Below are 21,683 nucleotides of genomic sequence, written 5' to 3'. Positions count from 1 at the left end.
GGAATCGGATTAATTGCAAGGAGGCTGATGGGAAGGAATTAGATTGTCACATTCCTTAGTTGAGTACTGCATTACCAAATGTGGGAAACATGTTCTGCCATTCATCACCGTGGTTTGTCATTTTGTCTGTGTTTTTTTGCAGCCGTGCCCTCCGCTCCCCAGACCGTCATTTCGAGCGTGAATGAGACCTCTGTGATGCTAGAGTGGATGCCTCCCAGGGACTCGGGAGGGCGCGAAGATGTGGTCTTCAACATCATCTGTAAGAGCTGCGGCGGCGGCCGGGGAGGGTGCACCCGCTGCGGGGACAACGTCCAGTTTGTGCCCCGTCAGCTGGGCCTGACTGAGGCGCGGGTCTACATCAGCGACCTGTTGGCCCACACGCAGTACACGTTTGAAGTCCAGGCTGTCAACGGTGTGTCAGACCAGAGCCCCTACTCCCCCCAGTACGCCTCCGTCAACATCACCACGAACCAGGCCGGTAAGTGGGCCCATCTGGCTCTCACCACACTTCGAGTTCCACATGTGCTACACTCTGTTCTTTTGTCTTTCTGTTTTGTCCAAACTATAATTTAGGCTGTTCTTTTTTTCTATTACTATATCCTTGGCAAATGCTCCAGCACATCACGGTCAGTATTTATATAGCATGTCATCAGTGTCCTAGTATAGACCTTGCGTAGATCTGGTTTAGAACTGGCTTAGCCCTGGCTTCATCCTTTTCTGCATCACTTTGAATTTAACCTCAAGTCTGTAGTTGGTCTAGTGTTGATTTAATACTGCAGAGTTAAGACCTCGAGATTCTGTCATGGTAACAGCATGGCAACAGAACCCACATGTTTGTGAACATTGAGTTAGGAGATTTGTTATTATTCGCTGTGACACTCTGTGCGGGACGTTGAGGGTTTCTATTTAGAATGAAAACAGTCTGGCTGAAGTTGAGTGTTATATTTGGACACAGAGGCACACACATCCACAGCCTTAAAATTGTGCAGGATAAGAAGACAAATTTTTTTTATAAATATTGATTTTTTAGGTCAAGTTTAGTGTGATAATCCTAGTAATACCACCACCTCATGTAACTACACACAAAGTAGTTGTCGAATAGAGCTCCCACCCTATTTTTCCTGTCTTTGTGCTAGTCTCTTCCAATGTTAGCCATGTCGCAGACTCGATTTAGTAGCCGGGAACACAAAAACCCTGCCGGCCACTCCAGCAACTCATAAAGAGCAGAGGCCCTCTCGTGTGTTGATGTATGCAGATGAAGTGCCTGAGAATGGGCCTGTAGTGAGAGGCCGATGATGTGACAGATGAGCTGTGATGGTTGTGAGTCTGAACAGTGTGACCTCATCATCATGCCGCTCTGAGTGGGGGGGACTTTGGAGAAGCGTTGCTCTGGGCGCGCTCTGTGGCAGTGCATGTCTGTTCACGCTTTATATGGTTCACTTCTCTTTATAAAAATAGGTTATGTTTCTCTCCGTCACGCAAAACAACGCAAAACTCACTGTGTTCGGTGGCATGTTGGCCTTGTCTGCTCAGATTTGACTCACGATGAAAGTAGACGTGACAAGTTGGCCAAGAGTGAGACTTGAGCCAACAACAATGGTAGAATTTTTTTTTTTTTTAGTGAGAGGATTAAACTGTTAAAGGAACAAGTCAAGATATGTTCTCACCTGAGCTTAGACGAGTTGATTTGCACCTTTTTGGTCTATACGCGTACGCTCAGTCTTGCAAAAACACCAAAGCAGTTGTTAGCATTTAGCCTCTAGCATGTTCCTATGGACCCAAACGTGGGTGAAGTTAGAAGCGACCAACCTCTTCCATGTTTCCCCTATTTAAATACGGTTACGTGAGCAGCTACACGATCCAAGTATAGTTACACAAAACTAAAGATGTCATTTGCAGTTATATATTTAGGAGTGAAGATGTTAACGATTGGACGTCGAAGTGCTTACAATACACTGTGTTTTCCGGACTTTTTCACACTTCTTTTCATAGTTTGGCTGGGAGTGAGTATTATACGGCGGAGCGACTAATATGTGATTTTTCCTCCTTTTTTAAAATTCAAATATATCACTTCACATGCCGCTAGGGGGCACTGCAGGCTCATCGTGCAGCAGTGAGCAAGAAGCGGAGGTTACTCTTATGAAGAAAAGGTTATGAAGAAAACAAAACAAGCTAATCACGGGCTATAAGCGAGATGGCCACAGCTAGAGGAACGAGTTCGCAAATGAGAGCTTAGAAGTGACACCGAGGATGACGATTTCGATGGATTTAGTCATTTGGAGTGAGATCGAGAGCTTGGTATGTTCTTTATGCTATAGTCATCTGAAATGTTTATATGACGTTAACATACCAGACACCTATTTAGTTCGTTGTTTATGCTTCATGTAGCTAACCATCAATGTGTTATGTTAGCATACCGTACGCCTATTTAGCCTGTTGTTTTTTTTTAATTATAAGGCATTTTTTGGCTAGTTCGTTCCTTATACTCCAGAGTGACTGTACATGGATCATGAAAACTACTCACGTATTTAAATAGGGAAAACGTGGAAGAGCTTGGTCGCTTCAAACTTCACCCCCGTTTGGCCCCATAGAGCAGTGGAGGAGAGGCTAAATGCTAACAACATCTTTGGTCTTTTTGCGTGATTGAGTGCACGCACAAAGACCAGACAAGTACTCATCCACTCGTCTAAGCTCAGGTAAGAACACATCTCAGTATGGAAAAACGGTTGCCTGTTGCTTTAATGCCTGACGACTATAGTGCTATTGTTATATGATCTATTCAGCCCAAGCTTTACACCATCCCTTTTTTATATGGTTACATCATATTCCGACCAATTGATTTGGAGACAACAAACAGAACTGCAAAATTCATATTCATTTTCCGCACTGCAGCACTCTATTATTACAGAGGATGCGAGGCCAGTCTCTAATTATTTTACTGAGACGGCAGCATTGATTTGCTCTTTAATTGTCTCTGTGTGATGCATCACTTGGTGTGCCAAGCTCTGCTGCCCGGAGCGCTGATGAGCTGTGCACTAGAAGGAGAAGCATGAGAAGAACTGCAACTAAGTACTTTCAAGTATTTTGTCACTTAAAAACCAGTAAAGTCTAAATAAACAAAATATTTATATAACAGTATATATTAAAAAGTAAATTTACAGACTTCCAGAAAACAAAACTTAAAAACGTACAAACAGAATCAAACAGAAAGTTGAGCATATACTTGCGTCTCACCCTTACGTTTTCATTCTTGCGGAAGTGCTTGTATTTGAAAGCTTCAAACAGTCCCGACTCCTGAGTAATAATGCCCGCTCTCCTGCTTGGATTATAAGTGAGGGCCTTTCTTTGGACGGCCACCTCCTTTTTATTGTCTATTTTGATTTGAGTCACTGGTGCGGCGGGTTAATGAGGCCCTGTGAGTGCAGTTAAGCGTTGTAATGGGCCCCCTTCTCTCACTCATTCTCGCTGCACCACAAAAAGTCTGCCCACCGCCATCGCCACCCCTTTGCCTTCTCTGCCTCGGTCCGGCCGACAGGGTCCTGCATGACGGAAATTCACGGGGCGGGCGGATTGGGGGGCGGCTGGGTTGCTCCGAAGTGTCCCGTCAACTCGGATTAGGCAGGCAGGGCTGGGAGCTGTGAAAATGACTAACTCTTGCTTGGCCCTGGTTTAGCCTTGCCACCTTTCGCCGTCGCCCCTGTAGTACCAGACCCGTTCCTAGCACACGGGATGGCAGTGTTTGTGGTGTTAGAGCTGGCGGGATGGGGTCATAGGGAACAGGAGCCCGTAATTGCATCTGGTTGGTGAGGCTTGGAGGTTACATAAACATCATGTCAACCCTAATTACCTTGGGCAGTCCCGTGCCTCCCTCTTGCGCGGAGAATGAGAGCGTGAGATTGAGGAAAACAAAGATAACAGGCAATGAATGAAGGTGTACACTACAAGTTTGTTAATTGCCATACAGGCTGTAGCTGACTGAGTGCTGTGAAAACGCTTATTTCAATTAAATAAAACGATTAAAAGTTATTTATTGCAACTTCCACTATTAGGAAATATGAAAATAATACATTTATTGTAAATTGTTCTACTAGTTCTTCTAAATATTGAAGCAGAACTAAGTCACTCATGCCCCTAGAGGCTGTAAGCCCCACTGCACGAGTCGTAATGTTTTTTTTTTTTTTTAATTAATTGTCCATGAGAGTAAATACTACGCTGACAGAAAATACAAAGGGAGAGAGGGATATCCGTTAGCCTGTTAGCTTCTTTTTCTTGATTCCATTAGTGTGTATTGCGCCTCCAGTTTGGAGCAGGGAAAGTTGCAAGGGTGGTTTTCTGGCCAGAGACACAAGGGGGAGATGAAAGACCCCCCAATTATCCCATTAACACTTGTATTATCCCCAGAGGGACTACGAAAAGGATTTATTAAGGTAAACAACTTAGTTTTGCTTTAAAGGGACAATACAGAGTTTACAAATTTAAAAAATCAGTATTTTCCTTCTCCTACATGTTCCAGCAATGTTCTAAGGTGTAGAATGAGTACAGACCTGTTCACCACAACTGCCTCTAAAATCCTGCACTGTCACTCAAAAAGTTGTCACTTCAGGTCCGAATTGGCGTCATGCAAGAGCTTAATATACAAGCTGCAGTTACACGTATGACCTGAGGTGGCAGTAGTGAGTATAAAATTGACTTTTGAGCAAACTGGTTGATGTGGATATTTTAAGAAAAAGAGTAGGTTAGCAATTTGGTAGAATGCCCAATTGTACAATATCATTTTAGAATTGGCACCGGGAATGTATTGTTATGTCTTTCATTTATTATAATTTTGAGGTGAGAAGGAAAACCCTCAACCGACAGATTAATTTTATCATGTATAATAGTGATACAGTGAAACCAATACCCCTTTTAACAGTAATGCTCATTAAAAACACTCCCACTAAATTACTGACAAATCATTCCCAATGAATAAATCCAAACCACGCAGCAAATTTAAATCATCTACGTAAATGGAAAGTGAGTAGTGTGAAAGCGCGCCTTTGTGCGGGACGTCCCGAGTCCTGAGTTATGGCTGTGGATGTAAGCGGTGGACGGGGGTGAAAGCAGTGACTCAAACTTCTCAGTCCCTCAATCAAGTACAATACCCAGCGGGCCGCTCCTCCCCCTTAGTAGGTGGCTGGCGGCAGTTGATAAAGGACGTGATTGCCCTCAAAAGAGCAGTGCTTGATTACACACCGCACAAAAGATACTGGGAATGGCATCTCGGTCTGTTTTATAAGCACATGACAATTACCCAGAATGCATTTTGCTGTGTGGAGTAAATGCAGAAGGTGTGAAATCCCTCAAATTAACTAAGGTTAGTGAATTAAGTTAAGCATCGAAACTTTATCTTATCGCTATAAACAAATCTGAGCCTTGCAAGTTTAAAGGGATATTTCAGGTTTTTGACATGAGGCGTCATTTCCTAGGTAGAGTGTTGTTGATTTCTGGAGATATTTGTCTTTTTTAAATTCATGCAGTCCTTATATTTGAAGAGTTTGGTGGCGCTAGGCTAGTGCTAGTGCACGTCTATGGTAAATAGTAGCCTGCATTAAAAACAGTCTGACCCAAGCACAGTGCACCTGAGGCAAATCACTTAAAACACCAGACTACCCATATAAATGTCTGTGTTGACTGAATAATTTTTTGAATAAAACTATTTTGCATTTAAAAGATATATTTGAGCAGCATCAGCTTCCTGATTGTAAGCTACGCAGCAGCGGAGTGATCTGCTCGGTCACTGGATCTACAGTAATTTGTTTAATTTGCTACACATGGAATTCACAAAGGAGCTTTTTTACAAATCAGATATGGACTACCCGGTGATTTTGAAGAGGTTTTAATGCAGGCTACTAGTTACCATAGACATGTGCTAGTCTAGCACTAGCCTGGCACCACTAAACTCTTCAAATATAAGGACTGCATGAATTACACAAACTATATATCTCCAGAAAACAACACTCTGGATAACTAGGAAATGAGGCCCTATGTCAAAAATCCTGAAATATCCCTTTAATTCATAATTTTATTTGAGTTAGTTTGTGTGGCAAAAAGGTTATTGTAGAAGCCATGCCTATTTAGTTGAGGAATACATCTTGGGAGAGTGGCCAAGGACAGATAGGAAGACTACGAATATTTAATCCACTTTAGGAGGCTTGACAAATTGTACTTTATGCGTGTGTTTGGACAACCATAATGAAGGGAGGAAAGTGAGTAAAACGTAAGAAATAGGCTATTAAAACAGTAATAATTATAGCAACGTTCATGATACAAAGTATAATTTATCATCCCTGCTCTTTGTCTATTTGCATGATTTCTCTGCTTCAATGAAAATCATCTAAAACCTGTGATCACATTTTTGAAAGTCCTCCGAAATGGCACTCTGCTAAGATCACACAAATGAGTGAGAGCCCGAGACTAGTTTGAAAACACGGGATTCGCTGTGACTGGTGCTGTTGAAGATGAGACATTAATCAGATCTCGGTTTGTAAATGTAATTTTAAAATTGGATTGAAGCCGTCGGGATCACACCACAAGTATTCGCACACATGATCTTCCCTCGCAGATGTAGAAGCTGAACCAAACAAGACAGCAATACAGTAGCAATGGCTGTGATACGTAAATTGTAAATCTATATCAACTATTTAAGAAAGGTAGGGTATTTTTAGCCCTTTGAGAATTGAAATTTGTATTTAATTAATTCACATGAACAATCGGGACGTGTGTGAGATATTGTTAAAGCAAGAAACAAGTTGGAGCAAAAGCTAATAGTTAATTCTCAATTACCTCCTAGCACCTTACCTTTATATTTTCTGACTGCTCTATAGGTCATGCAATACTCTTCAGGCTGTTTACTCTTTAAAACAATATTAAGATACCTTCGCAATAAGTCTTTTTTTAAGTTAACTACAAACGTCCTCTTCTCCACAGTCCACAAACATTTATTACTCTCAGTCTGAAATGAAAATTGTAATTGCAACCACATTTGTGCCATGAACTTCAATCTGTCACTCCTCATCATGCAAACGGAGAATCGAATACATCCTAATGGACTTCTCCTGCAACATCCTGCCACGTTCGCCCCCATCGCATTTGGAGTAATAGAACTGGAAAGACGGGTAGCGCCGCACACAGCCTTTATTCTGTGCTTTCTCGACATGTCAAACACGTCAGTAAAGTGCTCCGTCTCGGTTATGGACTGCCAAACCCATGTTTAAACTGCCAATACATCTCAATAGCGTGGTTCTGATTAGAGCCACTGGGGCGGATGTATGGTAGTCATGGTTGAATGTTGTTTATATGAGGAGAGACGGCCTCTGAAAGCCTTTTATTGCCTACAAAATTGCCTAGATGTTTTTTTTTTTTTTTTTAAGATGTGCACAAATGAATAATGTCCATAAAATCCCGCTGTGCTTTTTTTTAGTCTGCATGCATGTTTTTGCTAATTTATCGTGAGCTTCAATTACAATTGTCAACTATAATCGCCATCGAATCTCTTCTTACTGACTGCGTAGTGTTGTAATACATTCACAGTTCACTTGTCAGCCTTTTCTCAAATGTTCATATCCCTGCTCTTCTTGAAAAAAATAATGATTGCATTTCGATATTTTCCCAAAACCGTGCACCCCTAATGTCGACATCTGCAATTGCTGTTGGTGGTGAAGTAAACATTTGCCTCAATATAATCCACAATCAAAAAACTGACCACTACCCACAAGATACAGATTGGCATATGGCCTATGTGTGATTGCATTTGTCGGTTCACCATATTGGATTTCAGGGGACATATTTGTTAAGTCGTTCTATTAACTCAAGGTGAACTATTCAGCCTATTCAAAAACCATGTGTATTGGTTTCTTATCAGGTGAACTGATTGAGGAAGGTGGTCCACATAACCCGGGAGGAGGGGGGTTTAATCAGTTTCCGGCCCTTTCAGGAGGCTTGGTGAAGATTTATGACTTCATTATATTGCAAATTCTTCAATTCTATGCAAGCGGCGCAGGTTAGCAGGGTTTAGCGGATCCACTGAGCCACACAGTGAGCCGCTCTGGTGTAAGGCCAGGGGGTGTTCTTGGTGCCAGAGCGGCATCATTCGAGGACAGCATCATCATCATTGTAAGCATGGATTTAGTGTGGTCCAGTGGAATGTTTTATTGATTTTGTTATTTATAAAGCGGTGCATCATTAGCTGATCTCATTCCGGTACCCTCTTTTAATGAACTCGTTTATGAAACCAGCGAAAGAAAAGGGGTATTTGTAGCAGTTTTGTTTAGAAAAGGAGCATAGTTAGCCAGGATTGCCCATTTAGTGTTGAGTGATTTCTACTACTGCTGGTGCTTCTGTTGGATGTGTGTAATATTGTTACCGCCCACTTCACAAAATGATGACGATTATTGTTTTTTTGATTTTGAAAACATCTGAAATGAAAGAAAAAATATTGACAGTTTGGCATGTTTCCCCAAAAATCGGCCTAGAGTATTGACCTCGCCAGTGGTTCACAAACTTTTCACACCAAGTACTACCTTGAATGTATTTGGCCAGATCTAAGCAAAAAAAACCAAAACACATTTATGCATAACTAAAGATTAAAACATAATAAAATAAATAAATCATTGCAATTCATCAGGGGGAGCCTGCGTACAGCGAGGCTTCCAGTCTGCGCCATCGGCCATCAGTATCACAGTTTGAGAAACCCTGGTCAATACAAAAGTTGCATAAGGTGACAGGCCCAAGTCACATTGTCATCCTACACTAAACATTGATATATATATTAATATAAATCTCTCACAGGGACTAAGATCTTGGGTTTCAACACAGTATTCCCAACTCAGAAAATCCCACTCTTCATTAGTCACCCCTTACTAATTCACAGGAGACATCGTTTGACGACAGGACCCAGAGTCATGGTGTGTGGCGTGATAATGACTGACAGTGATGAGACAAAGCACATATGGAGGACGCCACTGTGGGTCAGGCTGGCGCACCTGGAACTCAGAGCTGACAAAACCTGACACAAGGCTTTTGGTCGTCACATGCTCACACCGACACACAGGGACCCTCCAACGGGGCACACGCCACTAAGCTAAGGGTCCTTAATGACTTAAAGTTCATTGAATATGAATATATTTCTGAATTGAGGTCAAGCTACACGTTTAAATAATTGAAAACATTTATTAAAAAAAAACTGTTTTGCTTATTTATAATATCACAAGCACCCTTACTTTCGACAGTGCATAGTAATTTTAGGGTCATCACCCGAACAGTTTGGGACACCTTCTTGTCTAGAGCAACTATAAAAGTATACCCATGGACAGTGTTGGGCAAGTTACTTTAAAATTGTAATATATTGTATATTGGTAGTTACAGCTTGTTATAGTCTGTATTAAATATTACTGTTTCAAAATGTAGCTGAGTTACACTACTTCGAGTTACTTTTGTGTTACTTTTGGCAAAATATAAACTGAAAATAGTAATAACGCCACAGAGTAAAGGAAAAAAAAAATCCTTTTTCTTTCCCCCATTAATCCTATTTTTGTTTTAAAGCAGTACTAAGTAACTCATGCTCCTAAAGGTCATAAGCACGTGTTGCGATTTTTTACTTTTTAATTGTCTGTGAGAGTAAATACTACGCTGACAGAAAAGCCAAAAAGAGAGAGGGATATTGTACATCCAATTACACAATGGAGATCATTTTTTCCACTTAAACTTGGCTGTAAACTACTGTACTACTGTACTGTTTAAGTGGCGCTAGCCCGCATTTAGCTTTGCCCGTTAGCCCGCTTCTTTTTCGTGATTCCATTAGAGTGTATTGGTGACTCCGACCCGGTGGCAGAAAAGTTGCAACTGTGGTTTTCTGGCCAGAGACACATCACATTATCACTTGTATTACCCCCAGAGGGACTACGGAAAGGATTTATTAAGGAAAACAAGTTACTTAGTTCTGCTTTAATGCCGTTAGCTACATGCAACTTGTACACCAGTATCCAATTTGATTTGGTGCTCCACTTTTTGCCTTTGGAGAGTTTGGCATTTTTTCGTTTAAATGCACTTGTAGCTTGAGTTACTTAAATTGCCCATGGATGAGTCAAAGCTAGTCAGTTCACAAGACGTGCTGGGACAGAGCATCCCTAAATGAGACCTATGAGTTATAGTTGTATTTTTATTCAAAATCTACAGTATAAATAAGGCATCGAAACGAATGTGATGATGACTCCCCACGAGAACATTAACACATCGACTGTCAGCATTTGTTAACTAATTGCTCTAGTTTGTAAATATTTCAGCACCCGTGTGTGTGTTTTTCTGTGTACATCAATGCATCTCCTCCTTCTGCTCGGGATTTGCGGGGCTTATGAGCTTTCACCGGAGGAGAATAAAGTATGCACATCGCCTGCATACAAATCTGGGTTAAAAGGCCATGATCTTTTGGACCAGTGGGCTGTAAAACGGATCGTAATGTGGGCACACAGTTAATTACCGTTGAGTGCATTAGTGCTATTGCAAAATGATCCTATAATTGACTATGCTTTAATGCACCTTTTTTTTATGTGCAAAATCATTAAAACAACACAGTAAAAGAAAGATGGTAAAACAAAAAGGGGTCACGACCAACTTCTGCCTCTTGATTATTAAATATATGAGGTACTTTATCCAATTAGGAAAATGGATTGGAATGGTTTACATCAAGGTCTGTCTTCCCTCAAAATATGTTTGGTTGAAATTCCAGTGGTGGTATGCATATTAAGGACTGCTTTTAAGGCGGTTTGGAAAACAGAGTTGTCATTGTCTGCAGCAACTCGAGTTTGCAGCACAACAAGCTGTCCTCCCCGGCCCCGCTCATATGTCACTAATACCTCTCATTTGAATGTAGCCTGGATTCGCTCACATGCCATCAAGTCTCATCCCCTGCGAGGTTTTATGTGTAAATTGAGGTCAGGAACTTTATAAGCACAGATGATCTTTTGTAATCCTTCCCCATTGTGCGCCGCTCATTGCGGCAACATCGTACTTCGTAGATAAACGTGATTCTCATTGCTAAAGCCAAAAGACATAACTTTAAAAAAAAAAAAAAAAAAGGATGTGTGGAGTGTTGTTTCTGTTTTTGTGTTTTCGCCGAAAAACAGGGAGTTTGAGTTGCAGGGGGATTTTGTTTAACTGAATCCTTCCTTGCCATTGATTTTTTTTTTTTAAATCAGAGAAGGCAATACTAAATGATTTTTGACATTGTTCATATTTTGTTACAAATTTGAACCAATATTTTCAACACATGCTTCTCACAAACAATGCACGGCCAGGCAGTGCCAAAGAAATTGTTGTGAAACGGAGGATTCCCTGGACCAGTAAGGAGCAATAGAAAAAATATAATATAAAAAGGGCGATCTCTTTTTAGTGCCAGTCTCAATACGCACCAGAGGAGGTGACAAACAACATTACAACCATCTCTGGATAAGCAGAAGTAAAGAGGAGTTCTCCACTGTCAAGTTATTCTACACTTGATAGAAAACAGATCTGACCGCTCTTTTTAATACCAGCTTTACTGCGAACGCTGCTGGGGCTCTGTTGTTTCTGGCCCATGTGACCTCTTGAATATTCCTGGCTACTCGACGCTTCTTAATGTGAAATTCTTGGCAAACCAGTGAAAAGAGGCCATTATTCTACCTGTGTTTTATTTTCTAAGTCTTGGCATTGACCCCCATGATAATGTCCCCCCCTTCAGTGTGCTGCTGCAGTATTATTAAAACACTGACATGGACTAAGGGTTGTCTTTCAACGCCGGTCACAAATGACTCACCGGCCCCCAGCATTTTTGTTGTGCTCACGCCAGCGCTTCGCCCGCAGTGAATGAGGTCTGTAGGGTTTTGCAGTATTTCTCATGTCACTGACCAAGGAGAAAGAGAAGAATGTTGCCTCTCACTCTTGCCTTTGTAGCTTTTTGTAGCTTTGTAGGATATTGACATGAAATCTGCGGTTTGTGGAGTGTTTCCCTACAGATGTCGTCGCTGAAGTTGTTTAAATGCAGACAAACATCTTGCTGATTAAACAGAGTCCACAGCCTTCCCGGGGGCTGTTTCGAGAGACACACACACTCACACACTCTCACACACTCTCACACACTCTCTTTCACAGACACACACACACACACACACACACACACACACACATTTAGTCATTGAGAATATTAGTTAATTTAAGATTCCGCCCCATCCAATCAGAAGATTTATACCATGGTCTGGGTGAATTCTCGATTCTGATTAGCTCTAGGGTGTTAAAAAGTGTTATTATTTGGCTCGTCACAATGCAAGTAGAGTGCTCCATTGACTTGAATGGGATTTTCCAACGTTCTGCCGGTCATTATATTCTGCTAGAGGACCTCTGAAAAAATGTCCGCTGCTAATGGCAACAGAGTTTGTGCTTGTAATACAGGTCTTTCATACCACTCCGCAAGTAGTAGTAGAGGACACTATCTCTGTCCCCGTCACTGCGAGAGAAGTTGGGGGAATCGCTTGTGAAGTTAACGGGAGTCCGACTTTCAAGTTACCCAGAGATTCACCACCATTCCTCCAACTGCACCTTCAACTAAGTAGCTAGGCTAGCAATAAGTGGCTAGCCTTGCTGCTACTAGCCTAGCCACACTGCCCCAACTTTTGGGAACTATTTGCAGCGGAAATCATGGAATAAACCTTTCGCCCTTTGTGAAGCGTATGCAGTTTATTTTGTGTGTGTTTAGTTGGCAAATAGCCGAGCAATACGTGGGATAATGTATAGAACGCTGGTCATTATCGGGAAAATAAGCACCTTCAGGGCGAAACAAGACCGCTCCGCTTCATGTCAGGGTCCAGTTCGCCCTGTTGGTACTTATTTTCCTGATAATGACCAGCGTTCTATGCGTTGTCCCTTACATAATGGACCCCTAGTCCGGCAACAGTTAAATCACATTCTGTATCACTTTACTACAGCTGTGATAAACAACTGAGCTGGAACTAGCTTCAGGTAAAACAACTTAAAAAGTTAAATAACTCCTGCCCGGGACTTAAAAGAAAAGCAAACAGGCCCCCATTGAACCGTTTCAGTTTGTGGGACCATGGTATAAGCACTCCAAGGTGTCCATAAAATATAAATAAATAAATTATCCCTTACGTTATAATGTTGCGCTGGTCTAAACGAGAGTGACCAAAAAAAAAACCACTATATGTGGAATTAATATTATTTAAAGCCACACCGCATAGGATTTGACCCAATAAATAAAACAGAAATCCAAGTATTTATTTTTTGACAGATATTTTCATCATTGAAAAATACCTCATAAATGTACAAAACAAACTGTGCTTTTGCTGTGAGCGGCTCAACTCTCCTAAAACTTGACCGTAACGTAACCAGGAGTGGGTACATCTCGAGCTCGTCGCCACGGAGATGTGACAAAAGTCAGCAGAATTTGAGATTTAAACAGGTCAGGTCCTCATCCAAATCGATTCTCTGATTAACCACGGCAGTGATAGCCTTTTCTGTGTTGAGCTGGTCATTTGGAGCATGTTTTGTACTGATGGCAACAGTTAAGTCTAAAATGTTACGCAGTGCACCTTTAAATAATTTTATAAAAGGTGGTTTTAAGATGCAAACTTTGAGATAATCAAAATGAATCTACATCATCACATTATAAGACACATGTTATACACATCTTACAATATGTCAGGAGAATTGTGTGTTCAATAAAGTGAGAGCTTCAAACTCAGAATTGTTCAAAATAAAATCGGGAAAGTAAATTGAATTCCCACATTTTTTAGTAGTGCATAATCTGATAAAAGCATAAACAATATGTGAGAAGTCCTTCTATAGAGTCACTTTCTTCAATGAGCTGTCACATTAACCTCAAGGTTTCCACTTCTGCTTACATGGTACTTATCTGCCTTGTAAATTGGTATAAGCGCTAAACCAAAACCTCCGCTAACATGTCACTTCCTGAGCTGCCTATTTTGGAATTAGCCTGTGTCACAACCCCCCGTCTTTTACCAGATGGTTTTAAACTTGATGAACGCAAATCTTACTTCTGTAGCTTTACTGCGCTGGAAAATCTTTATAGATGTAAAACCCACAATCCTTTGCAGCTGAGGGAAAAGGGCAGGCAGCCAGTGCGCTCAAACTACATGCAAATACGAGGCTCTCCCTCTCAGACGGCTCAGAGCGGCACTCGTAAATGGACGAGCTGGAGAGCAGTGGCGGGTCGATCAGGAGACTGTTGGCGAGAGAACCAGCTGCTGTGTGCCCTCGGAGTTAGACGGAGCTGAGCGAAAACGATTTTTACAGCACAGGGGGGAAAAAAAGAAGGGGATTCATTAAGTTAGGCCTGCTCCTGGTCCGTTCAGCTCAGGTTTTCAAAGCATTTGTGATTGACACATGTCAAATTATTAATGAGGAATACAGTTGGATTTCACTAATATCCCAACACATTAGAGTTGGTTTAAATGTTTGGCAATAGTATACAAATTGGTCTAGGGTTGACAATTTCTGAGTCTTTCAATGTTGGCTCCACTGCTGGTACGTGCCGCTGACAATAGTTCTTTAAAAGAATGGAATCCTACTAAATAGCCTAACAAATAATTCCATTTATGCAGTGCATCTATGTGAATGCTTTGGATAAGTATCGCAGAATCTTCCCCTATAAAAACAAGATTTTGAATTTGAATGAGTCAAACTGTCCAAATAACATGTTTATAGGAGTGTGTGTGTGTGGGGGGGGAGTTATTGGCTGCTAAACACTGCAGTAAAACATCTATTAGTGACATTCTTCAAAAACGGGCCCGTTTTATCTTCCTCCTTTTGGGACGAGGCCAAACTGTCTCGCTACAATAGACTCCCCAGCACTCCAAAGTCCTTCATATCAGATCCCGGGCTGAGCAATAATGGTGCGCCCTGAAACAGTATTCTTTAACAACAGCTGGGGCCTCCCATCCTCACAATTAGACCATGTAATATAGACCCTTGAAGCCCTCGCCAGCCGTATTTACCGTTTAATGTGATTACAACTGTGATTTTCGGTACGATCTGATTTTTCTTGAGGGAGGAATGTTGTTGTGACTGTGCGTTATCTGTCATTTTGACTAGGGTTCGTTGTGAATACTCTACTGTGTGTCTTGTGGGAACGCCGTAAAACACTGTTTCAGTAAATGCCATTCATCTTCTTGGTAAAATCGACTAATTCAATCATGTGAACTTACAATGCCTGTCCTTGCTTCGTGAGTTAGAGGAGGAGCATTCATTGAGAAAACCTGAGAAATGATAGACGTCGTTCCCATTGCTGTACATTTCATAAAACCAAGCATTTATGGTATTGTTCTAATGTGTAATTGCCTTAATAGGGAGCAATCCGCAGGGTTTAAAAATAATTACTGCAACAACAGAGAAAATGGCTTGAAACAACTCAAACATGTATTTAGCGGCGTAGCGCGTAGACTGATGTTGACACAATGAAAACCGAGTGTTTACTCAACCTCTGAATTATAGATTAGGTTGAAGAAGGGAAAATGGCAAGGCTTGAAGATCACTAACACAATAAGGACTTGTAGTCGGGGAGTACATAAATTAGTCGTGCTGAAATGGCTTTCATATGTGCATCAGTGCTGTAGGCCCAAGTGAAGTGAAACGGGGACCTGGCATTGGACCACATTCCACAGTCAATTGGTGGAACGTCAGCTTTAGCTTGAGATGCATGGGCTGCACAACGCAGCTGCATGGCTATTTTCTTAAATATTTCATCACACTGGAAATATGACAGTGTTCAAATTAGTCATCGATTATGCGTTGTATGAATTAAGTTCCAAGTTGATTTCTTCTTCTGTTTTTCCAATAGCTCATAATGTTCATACTTTATTTCAGATATAACCGATTATTCTCAAGACGTCCTTGGCCAATGTTGGATGTGAAAATCAAAAAATAACTTGGTTGAGAATGGTTTTGTGTTTGAACAGACTGAAATCCAAATATTTTCAATGATGTATTTCACTCTTATTTTTGATTAGGAGTTTTAAGGGACTGTGTAGGTTTGTAGGTAGATTTTTACGAAGTCCTCCCCAGTCCAAGCGCTTTCATGTTGGCATGTGTCCATCCCCTCTGCATGAATACATGAGCGGCCTTTTGTTGCTCTGCCTCCAGCTCATGTTACCCGCCATGGCCGTACTGTGTGTTTAATGGAAATAGTACGCAGGAGCTGGCCATGTGGCACTCCTGAATATGTGTATATCCGTAATGGGATACTCGTGAGCTCCCCTCAGACTCACTGTTTGCCTTATTAGGCCGTCGTCCTGTGAGCACAAACAAACTGTGTTGCAGCGTGTGTTCGAGGAGATTCCCCGATGTCCCTGCTGGATACTTTGGTGTTTATTATGGTTCCTCCGGCTTCAGGAAAAGGCCGTTCTTATGCATTCATGCAGCAGAGACAGGAAAGCATCAGTGTTAAGTGCTCTACGCAGAAGTGCAGAACAGCAATTTATTATCTCCATTTGCTTTGTATCTCACCGTGACTTGTGCTTGCGATCATTTTTTTTAATGTCAGACAGGAGCGGTTGTAGCCTTAGATAAATATCTCTGTGGGTGAGAGATCAAACAGGGCTTGATTGATTGGCCGATGCATAATGTAAAGCAATGCAATGTAGGATTGGGGACAAACAGATACGACCCAAACATGTCCATCCTTCAAAGGCTTGTGTCCCTGAGATTCTTAATGTGTATTACAAGTGCATGGCAGATGTTCACACAAGATACTTAATAATGTTTCTGATTGATTGTCTATTATTGGTATATATATGGTAAAGTCCTTACCAACAGAAGTATTACTTTGACGCAATTGAATATGTTTTTCTTGTTCAAACTGTCACGCCCGGCTTGGTTTTAGGTTCTTTAGTGCAGAGAGACTGAGAAAAGTTTGTAATTATATTTTTAGAACAGGTGCCGCACCAGCTGTTTTCGCATAACATAAATTGTCCAATTATCGGCGCGCACTAGAGATTTATGGCAGACATAAATTGAACAGTTGAAAAGCCACAGTACAACGGCGTAGATTACCTTATAGTCAGCGTAATAAGGGAGGCGTGGCTGCTTTTCCAGTCAGTAGACTTTCCACAGAGAACATGTCTTTATTGGTCCACTAGGCGAAGCGTGGTTTGTGTGTGTGTGTGTGTGTGTGTGTGTGTGTGTGTGGTTTGTGTGTGGAGATGAGTGGAGGCCCCTGTCATAAATCTTAAGGCAGCCCCCCTCCACCCCTCCCATTTCAAACGAACACTTCCACAGACACTTAGCGGGGCGGACGCAGAGCTCCTGCAGGCCCAGACTTTGCCGTTCCCTCTCGGACTTTGTTAGCTTTACACTTAGCCTGAACTAATCTTAACTGTTCACACGGGGCTGACCTTGGCTGTGCAAGAAAAACAAACAAACAATAAAAGCAAAGTCAGCATTGTTTACGAGGAGATAAAATGTCAGTTATTTATCAGGAACGGAAAATCATTACAATTTTGTTTATTTAAGTTAAGAGTATATCTGATGTTTACAGTTATATTTAGACGGTAAATCCAGTTGTCAAGCAATGTTTGTAGTAGTGTAGGCTGTTGCAATACTTATATTTCTTTTAAAGACATAATATTAGAGTATTTTGAGTTTTTGTTATTGTATGGAGTTCTTCATTTAGACTACATTAGACTACATTCATGTTTTTGCGTCATTGGTTGCAGTCTAATGTTGGTCATCAATCACTCACAGACTTTTAAAAACTATGATAATAGCCCAAAAAGAAACATTTTATCCCATGAGCTTTCAAAATAGTAGCAAAGCATCTGCTTCCCCCAAAAAAGATATTTATCTTGGACACGGCAGCTCCAATACTCAAACTCTGTTGTTAACTTAACATTTGCTGGAATTAACTACATTTTCCTGCACAAACAAAACACACACAAGTGAAATGTTTACAAGAAGGATATTAACGCTGATAGTTATATGATTCTCACTTACACAGTTTATGGGCTACACAACGTTGGCCTATGTTACATCTCTGACACAGAAGTTAAATGATACGGGATTCACAGAGGGTGGTCTATCATTAGATGTCTGAGTCAATAACATGTAACTGAAGGCTGATACTGGGGAATCCCACGAGGGCACTTACGTTTTTTTTGGTTTTTTTTTGCCCCAACATGCCATCCTGCCCCGTCTCTCTGAAGATAGACTGCCTTACGTCATGTTACTGGCATTGCAGATTCCCAACTAGTATTTTACTCCAAGATAAAAGCTGAAGGGAAAGTTTTTTTTGTTAGCTTTTAATATGTTGTATTTATTTTTTTCCTGTTTGCAGCTCCTTCCACTGTCTCCATAATGCATCAGGTCAGCCGTACCGTGGACAGCATCACCCTCTCCTGGTCCCAGCCTGACCAGCCCAATGGAGTCATCCTGGACTATGAGCTGCAGTATTACGAGAAGGTAAAAGAAGGGGTGCTTGTTTTAACTGTATTTATTTTTTACACAACTTCAGTGTAAATACAGAATATCACCCAGGTTAAATCGAAATCACTCTTGAACCTATGGCGGTTGCTTAATTCACACTGCACCTGATAACAGCGGATCCAGAGAGGCTTGTTGCTGGGCTTCTGAACACTGCTCAAACTTCTGTTCACTCTTTTTCAATTAGAATCACGATCAGTCACTGGGAAAGCAAACCGCGCTCTGTCCAGCACGCAGCGCGGCCACTGGGGACCGGTGCAGCGAGACTTGTGGCTGAAACAATGGCGCGCTGACTGCTACAAAAATAGGAGTCAAAGGCCTAGATCAGCAAACTTTCTCACAAGAACATTCACAGATGGCTGATGACCCACAGGCATGTAATGTAAAGACCCCTGTGTAGTTTGTAAACTAATACTGCATTGGAAAGATCCATGCCGTTAGCTAAAAGCGGTACACTGTACATTTCAAATGCAGGATTCATCTGGCACAAGCTATTGCAAACAATCAACAAGATGGTTTTGGCAACAACACACAACATCCATCTAATATCAGAGTCTATGTAGTTAGAATTAATTTATTATTATTAATTACACAATACTGTAAGATTTTTTTGCACTATATTTTGACAATTAAAAAAAAAATACATATAATCTCAGTAAAGTACTTCGCTTCTATCTCTGAATGCCAATATATATTTCAAGGAAAAACCCAACCTAAAATGGAACAAACCGCCAGATCTATTTTCCCCCTACAATTTCCCTTCTGAAAACACAATGTATTTAATGTATATATTTCAGTATCCACATTGCGACATCCATTGTCAGGCTTTTCTCTCCTGCTGAGCCATTCCACCTTGCCCATAATTTCCCCGTTTTTTGTGACGCTGCTGGAGTGAGCTGTCAAAACAGTTGTCCCGAGCCTGCTGTGTCTCTGAAGTGTGCGCTGAGCGTCTGGGTCTGTGTCTGAGCTATTAAACCTGTCACTGAGGAGATGAAGAAGATGAGAAGGAAGAGGAGGAGGAGAGAGGCACAAAAATATGTCTGTCTTCATCTAACGCTACGATTTAGAAATGCTTCCTGACCCAGAACTGTCACTAAACTTACATCCAGAATCACACAAGCCTTTTAAACATTTCTGGTTTCATCAATTATTTTGTGTTGGTGGCATATTCAAATAAGGCCTATTGTGGAAGGTTTTATTTTTAGTTCAGAGAATGGACAGTATTGATCAAAAAAAGAGCAAAAGTTGTATTTGCAGACACTTTGTGACTTAAAGCCTCTGATCAGTGTGCAAAGCCTTTTCATTTTTTCACCAAATTAATTGTATTTTTTCTCTACTGTGAAAAGATCAAGTTTAACATTTGAAATTGATGCATTTTTAAATCAGTATTATTTTGCAGTTTCAACCCATAATCGGCTCCTCATTTAGTTTTAAATTAAGAAATCAGGTACCTTTATTTTGTCTTTACTTTAATAATAAATGCATTAAATACGTATAAAAAATATTCTCTAAAATCTATTTATATAGTATTACAGTTAGAATTGGTTTTATAAATGTATCCCATTTAAATGTGTAATATTTCTATGTTAGTAGAGATCATTTGTATAAATTTACCTGATAGTTTGGCTGGGGGTGCAACTTACACTCAGGTGCAACTTATATATGCAAATATATAATTTCACATGTTTGTTATTTTCACACTGACAGCTACTAGAGGGCGCTCTAGGCTTGTGCACCAGTATCTGCTAAGACTGAACTGAAGTGAAATATGCAGCCAATAACTGTAATAAAACATCAGAAAGAAAGTTTGGAGTGAGTGAGAAACTTGTGAGGCACTGGCGAAAAGCGGAGGTTACTCTTACTGCAGTGAAGAAAACAAAAAAGCTAATCGCAGGCTAAAAGCTAGATGGTCACAGCTAGAGGAACGAGTTCGCAAATGGGTGTGTGAACATTGCGCTGCCGGGAGAGGCTTGTCAACGGTAGATCAGGGTGACCGGTGCGACTCATACTCCGTTGCGATTTATAGTCCGGATAATATGGTACTCATGTGCATACTTAAAACTTCTATTGTGGATGTTTCCTAAAATCACCACGCGTTATTTGCTTTGACTGATCATGCTGCATATTTTAGCATAACTTGTGGACAGCCATTGTATACATAATTGTCAGTCTTTGTGCCTACACTATCATTACCAATGCACTCCCATGTAACTCAGTGTTTTCTCTTCCTCCTGCAGGACCAGTCAGAGTATAACGCTACTGCCATCAGGAGCCCAACCAACACGGTGGTCGTCCGCGGTCTGAGGCCCGGCAGTATCTACGTCTTCCAGGTCCGAGCACGCACCGTGGCCGGGTTTGGCCGCTACAGTGGCAAGCTCTACTTCCAGACCATGACTGAAGGTGAGAATCCTGACAATGTACCCCTGAGCACGCACTGCTGTTGTCACCTCACAGGCACACGGCTGCACGGACACTGACAGCTGCAGACCAGGAAGTAAACAGTTGGACACATATGAGCACTGAGGAAAAAGTCTATACTTGAATCAAAGCAGTGGTTCTCAAACTTTTCACCACCAGTCCTGACTAAACACGGCTCAAAAATCTGAATGGATCCAAATCACATTTATTGCAGTGGGCCACAGCTCTGATGAACAGTGATCAGTCTGTAAACATTATTCCTGCAGCCTAATGCTAGAGCCAAGGACTGGATATTCTCATCATCTCATTTCCTTCTGACTGCACTGCCCAGAGCAATCATTAAACGTCAACAAACACAATTGAAGCTGCTGCTTCACGAACCACTTGGATATGTCCAGCTCTCCTCTAGACTCTGGAAATGTAGTGTATTTTGGTGTATGGTATTATGGTTGAAACATTACCTGAGGAAAACAAATGCATTAGTCAGTGTGTTTATGCGCCAACTGTGCTGTAAATTTAACTAGCTCTTTACTCTGGATTATTTCTAGAATCTCACGATTCCATACGATGCACGATACATAGTTACGATAACGTTTATCTCCCGATACGCCAATTCTGTGATAATCGATATATTGCACAAAAATAATCTATGATGCATCATGTTTAAAAAAATAACACTGACTTTTAACCTTTATTTTAACATATTATTCATCATATACATTTCTTTCCATGTGCTGTTTTTTAACCTC

At 41.1% G+C, this 21,683-nt stretch overlaps 1 protein-coding gene across 4 annotated transcripts in view; it reads left to right on the top strand.

Annotated features, from left to right (window-relative positions):
• The window catches only part of ephb2b (eph receptor B2b), a 124,093-nt gene that overhangs the window by 88,716 nt on the left and 13,694 nt on the right, over positions 1 to 21,683 (top strand). For all 4 annotated transcript variants that reach the window (XM_079579095.1, XM_079579094.1, XM_079579093.1 and 1 more), the window contains exons 5-7: positions 143 to 478; positions 18,371 to 18,495; positions 20,754 to 20,916. In XM_079579095.1, coding sequence (XP_079435221.1) covers positions 143 to 478; positions 18,371 to 18,495; positions 20,754 to 20,916 — 624 coding nt within the window. The remainder of the gene's footprint in view (positions 1 to 142; positions 479 to 18,370; positions 18,496 to 20,753; positions 20,917 to 21,683) is intronic.

This window comes from Gobius niger (genome assembly GCF_951799975.1).
Source record: "Gobius niger genome assembly, chromosome: 20".
Lineage (NCBI taxonomy): Eukaryota > Metazoa > Chordata > Actinopteri > Gobiiformes > Gobiidae > Gobius > Gobius niger.
The sequence above is the reverse complement of the archived record's forward strand: the minus strand, read 5'-3'. Positions and strand labels throughout refer to the sequence as shown.